Source organism: Lepidothrix coronata, unplaced genomic scaffold (assembly GCF_001604755.1).
Source record: "Lepidothrix coronata isolate B3197 unplaced genomic scaffold, Lepidothrix_coronata-1.0 Scaffold77, whole genome shotgun sequence".
Taxonomy (NCBI): domain Eukaryota; kingdom Metazoa; phylum Chordata; class Aves; order Passeriformes; family Pipridae; genus Lepidothrix; species Lepidothrix coronata.
Genome location: NW_016690257.1, coordinates 2,057,486 through 2,068,865, shown reverse-complemented (window position 1 = coordinate 2,068,865; position 11,380 = coordinate 2,057,486). Strand labels below are relative to the sequence as shown.

At 47.5% G+C, this 11,380-nt stretch overlaps 1 protein-coding gene across 1 annotated transcript in view; it reads right to left on the bottom strand.

Annotated features, from left to right (window-relative positions):
• Window positions 1-9,924, bottom strand: part of EPG5 (ectopic P-granules autophagy protein 5 homolog) — a 54,035-nt gene extending 44,111 nt beyond the window's left edge. Inside the window, exons 1-5 of the mRNA XM_017819737.1 lie at window positions 9,874-9,924; window positions 5,028-5,966; window positions 2,552-2,795; window positions 1,554-1,690; window positions 848-957 (exon numbers count right to left, since the gene is read on the bottom strand). Coding sequence (XP_017675226.1) covers window positions 848-957; window positions 1,554-1,690; window positions 2,552-2,795; window positions 5,028-5,966; window positions 9,874-9,921 — 1,478 coding nt within the window. The 5' untranslated portion in view covers window positions 9,922-9,924. The remainder of the gene's footprint in view (window positions 1-847; window positions 958-1,553; window positions 1,691-2,551; window positions 2,796-5,027; window positions 5,967-9,873) is intronic.
• Window positions 9,925-11,380: the final 1,456 nt, after the last annotated feature.

Genomic DNA, 11,380 nt, shown 5'->3' with positions numbered 1-11,380 from the left:
CCAAAAGAAATACTTATAAAAATTACAGAGGGGGTTAAAAAAAACCCAAACCACTGCAAAGAAAGAAAACGCCTCTCTTTGTTCCACATGAAGGTCTGGGCACCAGGGGGAATTCAGACATTGGGCACAGGGGAAGCTGGGATCCTACCATGTTAGGTTAATGATTGGGCTCAATGATATCAAGGGGTTTTTTCAACCTAAATGACTCTATTCAATGCTTTCGTTGCACCATTTGCCTTTCCTGTTAGTGCAATTGCAGTCCTTTTTCTCTGGCTAGATTTCCAACATTTTATCCTCTTGGAGGAGCAAATATGTTCTTTGAAAAGAATGCCCCGGTGCCTTTGGATATCTGCACTTCCTCTGATCTATACAAAGGGAACACTTCCCTCTGCCCCTGAAATCAACTAATAAACTTTGCAGTGAAACCAACCCCATTTCCATGTGTAGGATAAAAAAAGTCTGTTCTTCTTCATCCCTTACACATCACAGAGCTGCCTCCAATCTCACTTGTCTCATATACAGCTGCTGCTTCAAGTCTAAATATTCTTTCAATTTCTTGGAGAACAATCCCAAAACCTGGTGCATGAGGCCTTCTGAGGCCCATGGCAAGCCCTTGACTCTCTTTCCTGGAATCTCTCTAGTCAAGAGGGAAGTGTGCTCCCCTGTTAACCTGCACAGGGTTGGGCTATCAGGGCTAAATTCATCCCCTGACAAACCCCTCACCGTCACCACGATTCCTCACACATGGAAGGAGTGTCAGTCATCAGGGACTGACTAGGCAGGAGACACTCTCCTCTCTCACCCTTCCCCACTCCCACTTTCTGACAATAAAGAATTAAACATTCACACCTGAATGAACGGACAAGCCCACTCGCTGATCCCAGCTGGACACCGAAGGATGTGGTTGAAGAGGAAGAGATGGTCACCTGGACAGCCAATTCTTTGCAGCACAGAACCCTAATGGGAAGTGTATTGGAATCATGTAAATAATTTCGAAGTTAAATTCTTTATAGTCTTGCTAACTAGAGTAATACTGTTTGTTCATTTCTTTTCTCATGTTTTCTAACAAACCTCAATTTTCAGAGCATGTTACAGGAGAACAATATTTAAAAGTCTGTTTGCTTGGCTTATGAGCCACAGACTGTTTTATTTGGTGTAAAACAATTTTTCTACAACTGCATTAAAATTTATTATTTATTATTTATTATTATAATTTATTAATTTACTTAGAAATCAGCAATAACATAAGTTTCTCAAACATGACAAGTCTGAATAGTTTTAATTTTAAAATGAGCAAAAGCATAATGAAGTTCAAAATAAGCAGTACTGGGTGCTCAGGTGTCAGTCCTCATTAATGCTGCATGACTTCATCAAACAAGGGAATCAATTCTAAAGATTTGCTAACATATTCTGTCCCTCAAGTAGAACAAACCACACCAAAAAAAAAAAAATCATTGCCCATGGGACAGTGGGAGAAGCAACAACACTTTCAGAAATGACTCCTGAATTCATCCCATATGTTGGATCAGATATATCCATGCCTGCTCCCTCACCAGTCTCTGCAGCCACATGAGAAGGTCACTCTGAAACTGAGGATCTTCAATAACTCTGCGAGTGAAGCTGAAGAGGACACTGACACATTCCTTCAAGTGGCTCAAGTCTGAAGAAAGATTCTCTGACTGCTTTGAAACTGTAAATTAAGAACAGAATTAAAAAGCTTTGACAAGCAAGTAGCAGCACAAGCAGTGGGTTTGGGGCCACATAAAAAACTGCTCTCTGTATCTATAGATACCAAGACATTTCAACACAGCTGCTTGCTAAATCTGTCAGAGAAGAACACTTTACATAGAATACTTCATTTAAGTAGTTTATAATTAAGCACTGGACACTAATTATAAGTGGTTACTTGCACAAAAGGCCTCCCCTCAAGATTAACTTTGTAAGAACCACCATTAACTATACACACAAACAATCTGGGAGGTGGGGTGGAAAGAGAGGAGGACTAAGAAATAAAAATATCTGGGGCAGGAGGAGGAGAAATACTTTAGCCCGAAGATTACATTGGCACAAACTCAAATGAAACACTCAGAATGAAAAATAAAAAGATAATTCCAAGTATTGCAGCCGTAAGATTTCAAATGGCCATCCAAGAGGAGGCAAAGCAGGAAAAATATCCAGCTCATTTTAGAATTGTGCGCAATCAGTTTGGAAAAAGAACTCTATTATATGTTGCCTTGGACAAGAAAAGATTGGGAGTCTGGGTGTCCCACCCACGTGATGTTTCTATACAGTAATCAGTGTCAGTCTGCAGCTCAGACAGAAGTCACTCCTGCATTCAGTTTGCACTCTCCAGGAGAGTAAATTAAGAGAGCTGAAGTATTTTTCCTGTGAGAAAAAAGTTTCACTGATCCCTACATAAGATCAACAGCCTTTTGAATCAGAGGAGGAACACTCCAGCACAGAAATCCCAGCACAAGACTCCAAAACTGCAGGTAAACAAGGCTCTGGACACCCTGACCCCCAGGGGGAGTGGTCCAGACCACCAACACACCTTGTTCTTGCTGCTGAAGGGCCACAGACCTCAGCAGGGACGAGCTGCTGAGCAGCCTGTAAACGTAGGACTCCACTTGGAGCCGGGACAGCACTGAGGTGTACGAGTGCAGGGCCAGGGTCTGGTGCACGTGCTCTGCCTTGGCCTCAAACAGCTTCTTCAGCTCCCCCAACACGCCTTCGTTCAGCTCCACGGTCTGGTAGCGATGGTGACCCGTCACCTTACACTGGTCTGCACAGACACCCTGAAGGGAGAGCAGGTATTTCATGTGAGAGGTTTTGCCATCCTGTTGGGTCAAGGTTAAAGGAAACTAACTCTGATATAACCCTCTCCTCAACAGATTTCAAAGCTTTCATGAAAGGGGACGCTCCATAAAGGGGAAAGACAAACGTTTGGGAACATCCTTCGCACTTCTCAGAGCTGCTGGTTACCACAGACTCGTATCTTTGACTTCCAAAAAAACTCTGTATACCTCTGTAACTCAGATCTAGAAATGGTCATGAAGTGGCTTTTCTGCAGCACAGAGAGATGTGAACAAAACCAGATGTCTCACTCCCAGTGACTGCACCTGCTTCTCAGTTTATAGATTTTCCACAACTACTTGGATCTGCTATTTTAAAGCTAAAACCCGCACCGAAACGAGATATTTTCTAAGCTCCCAGAACTGATAATCTGTAGCAATTCCCCACTGCATGTTTAAAATTTTCAGAAATTAACTGCACTCTTTCTCCCAAACTGAAATCAAAAGCTGAGTCCAATTTTCCTCTGCCCTATCTCTAATTCTTCAGCACAAGAAAACCACAATAGAAAACATTCCCCTTATTCTTTTAATAAATAACATTCCTGTTACTTTTTCAATAAATAACATCCCAGAAAACATTCTTCAGAACCAGCACTTTGGAAACTTAGCTCGAAAGTACCCCTGTGTTTCCTAAATACTAAAATAAGAATTTCAAATTGGTATCAAGATATTCAATAAATATATAGTGAATCAGAATGGAATAAAGCAAGTAGAAAGCTTAACCAAGTGTCTGATGACCAGTGGGGATGTAAGAGTGAAGTCAAAATTGTTTTCAGTGTAGAAAGTGATCACCACAAAACTGAGAGTCCAGTGAGGTTCAGGGTTATTCCCCAGGAAAAAGGATTCAAAACTGTTCAGTTTCTCAGCTCTGAGGAGCTGCACTCACAGAAACACCAGTGAAAGCTACCATGTGCATAGGTATTTAGCACCTTTGGACAATTTGGATGATGTGTTGGCTATAAAGAGTCAGAACAATTTCATTCACTCCCACTGCAATGCTGAGCTCCAAAGACAAGTGACACAGAACAAGTCTGGGGGAAACCTTTTCTGATGTGTGCCCCAAAGACCTCCATAAATCCCTCCAGTTTGCAGACAAAAATGTGGCAGAGTACCATTACCACCCTGGAAGTAGCTAAAGCCACAGCTACACTTACAGAGCAAGTTACTAAAGGTGGATGGACCCCTCACACTCTCTGCTTTGAGCAACAAGGCTGCCCCCGAGCACAACTGGAGCTCCTCTGCAGCTGCCAGCTCTGACAGCAGGAATGACATCAGTGGAAACTGTCCCTGCAGGCAGCAGGCCAGATGGGACATCAGTGCTACAGTCACTGCACCACGTATCCCACCCCACCCCCGTCTGCCTGGAATGCTGTGGTGCAAACTTCACCTGACACCACGGGCAGAACTGGGCACACACAGCTCATTCTGACTGACTGCAGACACGAGACTGACCCCTAAAGGGACCACCAACACACATCCCACCACCTTACACTCACCAGAGGTTAAAAATCAAACAACAAACTGCCTTTAAGTCTCAGCAGGATGATACTCTAAAACACTGGGGGTCAGTGGTGAGGCAGAAAGCAAAGGCAATAATCTCTGGATGTGGAACTGTTGAAGCAAGTCCAGAGGAGGGCCACAAAATTGGTAAGGGGAAGGGAGCACCTCCCCCACAAAGACAGGCTGAGAAAGCTGGAGCTGACAAGAGAAGCTTGTCTGGAGACCTCATAGCAGCCTTCTAGTACCTGAAGGGGGTCTACAAGGAAGCTGGAGAGGGACTCTTCATCAAGAACTGTAGTGATAAGGACAAGGAGTGATGGGTACCAATTGAAAGAGGAGAAATTTAGGTTAGATATTAGGAAGAAACTCTATACTGTGAGGGTGGTGAGACACTGGAACAGACTGCCCAGGGAGGCTGTGGATGCCCCAACTCTGGCAATGCTCACAGCCAGGTACGGTAAGGCCTTGAGCAACCTGGTCCAGTGGGAGGTGTCCCTGGTCATGGCAGAGGGATTTGGGACTAGATGATCTTTAAGATCCCTTCTAACCCTTAACATTCTGTGATCCTTTTTAGGCAAAACAGCTTAAGCATGATAAACTCGGCGGCAAGTAAAATTAAATTTCCGGAATCACATCCAAAGAGTTTGGGCTCAAAAGCAGCTTCAGCAACAGCACCTGCACAGTCTTCTGTTGTTCTTTGAAAGTCCACAGTCTCCCCTTCACATTTTGGCAGTCAGTTGTCATGGCCTGTAGCTCTGCCTCAGCCAGCAGCAGCTGCTTCCTGCAGCGCATGTAGTTCAGGAGCAGCTCGTAGAACTCGTGCCTGTCCTGATGGGCCACGCTTTCGAATTCCTCGGCATAGGAGTCGACATTCTCCAGCCATGAGCAGGGCTCGAAGATCTTCAGCTGTTCCCTGGTGAAGGGCACCAGCTCTGGCTCGCTGGGGAGCTCTGGGTACAGCCTCTCATGGTGCAGCAGGGGTTTCACTGCCATGATGGTGGGTCTCTCATAGGACAGCTCAGCTGACAGGTCTGGATAGACCGACCTCAGTCCCGGCCGCTGGACACGCGCCTTGGACTTCTCAGGGAGCTGGGAAGTGCTGGGAGGAAGCTTCTCTGAAGAGCAAGCAAGAGGACTTTTAGCATCTTGCATGTTTTCAGCTCCCCTGTCCCGCACAAAGCCCAGCACTGTCTGGGAGCCAGCAGCACCTGGCTGGAAGGTACTGCTCAATACATCGGGATTTCTTGATCCACTGGCAACCACCTCCACGGGGCTGTGAGGTTTGTCCGACTCGCTTTTCCCACTCTTCTCAGCATCCCCCACACATTCCTCATGGGAAGGAGCAGCTTTGAACTCTTCTGTGCCCGTGGGAGGCTCCAGAGTTACTGTAACAGCCCCTTCACTTGCTGAAGGTAGATGACTCTGGGGGATGTCACACACATCATTTACAGTTTTCCCGTCCTCTACTTCATCTCTGAGCTGAATTTCTGTAAATTCTCCAGGATGTTCCACTTGCACCTTCCTGGCTCGAGAAGACCCTTCTGCCAGAGGAGGGAGGAAGACATCATCAGGCTCTTGTACCTGGGACTCTTCACTACTTTTTTTCTTTTTTTCCTAGGAAAAAGAAAAATTAACAGTGTCACTGCCAAGTGAATCTCTCCACCTTGCATCCCAAATCCCACCATCACCAGAAGCAGTATTTCTCAACATCACACCTCCAACAGCCCCGTGACATATTAAATTTCATAATATTAAAGATAAAAACAAATATACCAAACAGATCTTTGTTCTGTAGTTGCCCTTTGAAGACTGACTGTCAGTGTGTATTTTCTTGGTCAGTTCTCGCACAAGGCTTCAACATTTGTAAGTAAATATCTATAAATATCACAGGACAGAATGTTTGGTTAACACAGAAAATAATCAGCATAACAGGACCCTGACCTCTAAGGAAGTCACTGCATTTCACTGTATTACAGAAAAAAAAAGTTTGTGATCCATCTTAAGTTTTACAGAACACTTTAATGAATAGAAAAATATTTTCAAAAAAGCAGTTTCAGAACAAAGTCTGCAATATAACCCCTAACTACATCCTAAAACCATCACAACATCTGAACAATTACTGAAATACCTACTTTCAATAGGTCATACACCCTAGAGACACTGAAAAACTTAGTAGTGCCATTAAAATTGTAAATCAATTTTAAATTAAGACTAGTTTGAGAGTAAATAATTCCCATAAACCTAGTCCAAGGTGTAGAATAGCCTCCTTCCCAAAGTGCAGCACAGAAAATCCAAAAAAAGTTGATAATTTGTAAATCATTTGCCAAGTTGTAAAACAAAAAAAAATCGTAAATTGTGTCTGTACACCTACCAGTTTATTAGGACTGAAACTGACAAGTTAGGTCACAGTGCTCCAGTTTTGGATGGCCCAGATAATGCGACAAAGAACTAAGGTGAAACTAGTACAAGCTCTTAATATCCCTTCAGGACTGGGGAAAAGATGACAGTTTTAGAAACTTGCTGACAGTGTCACATATATTTTTACCAAACATTTGATATACCTTTGCCTTAAGAGAAAGCACAAATGAAAACAGCTCAGAACAAGGCACTAGGTCAACCTTGATCTCAAGCCTAATTTTACTCCACACAGATGCTCACTGCTCCTTCACAAAACGGAAACACTCCGGCTTTGCTTTCAGACTGTTCTCCAGCGTATTAAAACCTGTAAGCAGTTCTGATCACAAAACAGCTCTGACTCACTCCAAGGCCAGCTAAAGCTGCAAGTGAGAGGTTAAAAATACATCAGTGCAATTTTTAAAGCTGGGACTTGTCGTAATAAACATCTCCTGACAATTAACGAAGTTTGTAATATCCACAGGATACCGTATCACTGAATCACATTTCTGACAGTGTACCGACCCACATACTCCACAAATACGTGCTGGTGCTTTCCTCTGTACAACCTCAAAGTTCCCTCTTGCAGTCCTTGTGCAAAATAAACTCCCTTTCTCTCTCAGTATCCTGTATTCCTCCAAAACGCTGCTGTTTGATAAGACAACTTAAACTTTATGGAGTGCCTTTCAGCTCTCACTTTCCAAGGCAATAAAAAAATAAGCCATAATCCTTAACAGGGATTTCATCTGAGAAAGGATGAAGATGGGAGAAATCAGGTTCTGAACTAACATGGAAGCAAAACCTGCTGTTCTACCAGAATGCTGAGGTTTACCCTTAAGTCACACGTCAAAGAATCACAGACTGAACTTCCTCTCTCTGGCTATGGTAGGAGGGAGTTTAGGTGATGAGCTCAGCACTGCATGACTAAATAAGAAAGCTAAAAAGAAATAATGGTTTATAATCACAGAATGGTTTGGTTTGGAAAGGACCTTAAAGCTCAACTCGTTCCACGTCCCTGCCATGGCAAGGACACCTTCCACTAGACCAGGTTGCTCCAAGCCCCGTCCAAGCTGGCCTTGGACACTTCCAGGGATGACTAGGCTCATTAGCCTTGTCCCATGGCTGACCACTCTCCTCTCCTTGCACATCATCAATGGCACTTCAAGCTCTGAGGACACCTGCAACCTTTCAGGAAACACACCCAGAGTAACTGAGTGCCACCCACAGAAATAAGCAGACACAAAGGCTCCTCTTCACCAGTTCCAGGTGGCTTTGCCACCTCACTGTGTTTCAATCAGCCTGGTGCTACTGGTGCTGCACAAGCTTAACTTTGGGGCTCCTATTTTCAGAAAGCCCTGGGCTCCATTCCACCACTTGGCAGCTCCACAGCTGAGCCAGCCTTTCTCCCAGCTCACAAGAATTCCAGCCTTTCAGAGGATTACAGCTGTTTCTGAGGCACGGGAACGGAAAAGTCCCTAATGTGACTGACCCCCAAACTGCATCCTCAGGCATGCCTGGGTCCGAACAGAGGAGAGCACAGTAATAGCTACAGACACAGCAGGAATGGGTCATGTGCAGCTGTGGAGAATTATGGGTTCTCACATGTGACACGGCCACTGAATTTTTTCATGGTGAATTCCACCTGGAAGGGAGGGCTAAGGACTGGAGTCACCACACATATGTCCTTAATGAACTACCAGTGGCACCCATGACTCACCGCCTTCCTGCAGGGAAGCAATTCTCTGAGGCAGCAGTTTTAGGGTTTGACCGCCTTGCACACGCCACGGGGCTGAATCAAAACCAAAACAATGACACACTCACTCTCCTGGGACTGCCTTTCCCTCCAATTTTAACTTGCCTTTGGTTCAAGAATCACAGCCATTTAGATTTAACCCTTTTTTTACACAACACCAGTCAACTAATTCATCATTTTCACAGAAATTTTTTTTTACTTTAATGCCCTTGCTCTATGATGTGCAGTTCACAAGAAGAAAGAGGTTAAGAAGCTAAGGGTAACACTTCCATTTTGTGAGGCGAGATATTTCAGCTCATATCATTCCCAAGAAACTACTGACACTCTGTGTAAAGAAAATCTAGCCTTCAGAAAGCCATCAGTACTAACACCACGAGCAGGGAACACACTTAAAACAGCATTAAAGCCTAGGAAGAGTGATCCTCAAAAACTGTAGCACCAACAGATGATGAAGCAGCATTGTCATATGCTACACATGGCCTCATGTTCTCAGCACTTCAAAGACAGCTCTATACAAATGAGATGTAGTACCACAGAATCACAGAATAGTCTAGGTTGGAAGGGACCTTAAACACCATCTCATTCCACCCCCTGCCATGGGCAGGGTCATCTTCCACTATCCCAGGTTGCTCCAAGTCCTGTCCAACCTGGCCTTGGACACTTCCAGGGATCCAGAAGCAGCCACAGCTCCTCTGGGTAACCTGTGGCAGGGCCTCACTACCCTCACAGCCAACAATTCCTTCCCAATATGCCATCTAACCCTGCCCTTTGGTAGTTTGAAGCCATTCCTCCTTGTCCTCTCCCTCCATTCCTTGTCCCGAGTCCCTCTCCAGCTCTCCTGGAGCCCCTTTAGGCACTAGAAGGGGCTCCAAGGCCTTCCTGGAGCCTCCTCCCTTTCCAGGATGAACACCCCCAGCTCTCTCAGCAGGACACTACACTAAAACCCCGTCAAAGCTGATAATTCCGTGGCTGCCCATTCCCCCCGCCGCCCCACAGGACACCTGAGGAGGCCGCGGGACAACAGAGTAAACACCCTGTTTACATCCTGCCACAGCGCAGGGCCTATCACACACCGCCAGCTACTCCAAACCCGCGTTACTAGGAGCCCAGAGCAGCAGAAACCCTTTTTATAACACAAACAGCAAACAACAACCAACAACATCACCCCCCACACACACGCACACCCCTCTACCCCCCTCCCTCTCCCTCCCTCCACCATCAGGGGCCGAGCGAACACGGATGTAAACACGGCCTGGCGCGGACACCGGCGGGCGCGGGACCCACGCCGGTGGCCGCAGGGCGTGCGGACGCCGCGGGACACCCCTCGCCGCCCCGTCCCCCGCCTCTCGTCCTCGCCCCCCTGTGCCCCGTTACCTTGGCGCGGCCGCGGGCGCGGCGCGGAGCCCGCACGGCCTCGGCCATGGCCCCGCTGCGCCCGCGCTCCGCCCGCACCGCACCGGGCCCGGGACACGCCCCCGCGGGCACCGGCCAATGGGAGAGCGGGACGGGAGAGGGGGCGGGGCCCTCTTGGGTGGGCGGGGCGGGCGTGAGGGGAGAGGGGTCGCAAAGAGTGTCCGTGGGGACACGCGGTCTGTCAGAGGGGTTCACGGACTGCTATAGGGATCCACAGACTGCCATAGGGGTCCACGGACTGCTATAGGGATCCACAGACTACCACAGAGACCCACGGAGTGCTGTGGGGACCCACGGATTGCCATAGAGACCCGTGGGCTGGCATAGGAACCTACAGAGCATCCGCAGGGAGCCACACAGCGCTGTAGGGACCTACAGACTGCCATAGGGATCCACGGAATGCTGTACGGACCCACACACTGTCCTTGGGGAAACACAGTCCACAGGGATCCACGGACTGCCATAGGGACCCACAGACTGCCATAGGGACCCACGGAGCACTGTAGGTACCCACACACCGCCCATGGGGAAAAACAGGCAATAGAGGCCCACAGACCACCCGTGGGACCGTCTGAGCACTCTAGGGAACCAGAGACTGTCCATAGGGAACCACCATCCACAGAGACCCACAGACCATCCATGGGACCCTCAGAGCGCTATAGGGACCCACAGAATGTCCCTACGGGCCTACAGACCATTCCTGGGACCGACTCACAGACTGCCTATAGGGGAGAATAGGGGAGAAGGGTCCACTAAATAGGGGTCTGGGGGAAGTCGGGGTCCACAATAGGGACACACAGACTGTCCATTTGGACCCACACACCACTATAGGGCCAAGGTCCCCTGCACAGACCAACAGACCCTCCATAGGGGCTGGGAGGAGCACAGGCTGCTGCCCAAAGGAATGTGAGATGAGAAGCCAAGCCCCCACTAGCAAGGATGGCAGGTGTGAGATCTACCTGTCTCGGCTCCTGAGGCACCTCCAGCACAGTGGAAATGCTGGCTCAGCGCCAGGCCAGGAACTGCTGCCTCTCAGATCCCAGTCCTGGCACCCAGCCATCCCCAGGAAGCCATGGCTGGAGCAGAGCCCAGGCTCCACAGGGAAGAGGAGTGACTTCTCCCAGTGCCCAGATGGATGAGCCCTCACAAGGTTCACTTGACATCACAGTCGACTTAATGGCCTTGTACAGGCAGTGTTCGCTCTGTGGGATCCTGCACTTGGGGCTCGAGAAGCCCCTGCATTACTAGTGTAACCTGGAATTTGTAATATCCGTGGGTATAGGGGGGGATGCATTGATCCTGACCATCTTCTTGGCCTTGTCTGTAGCTGGAAATGCAGCAAGAAGTCCTCATGTGAACTTCCTTTACAAACAGAACTGTTTCCTTGCGATAATTTCTGAATTAGCTCACAGGATCAGAAAAGGAGAGAGATCTGTCGACTCTGCCTCCAGGCAGAGTGCCCAGCACC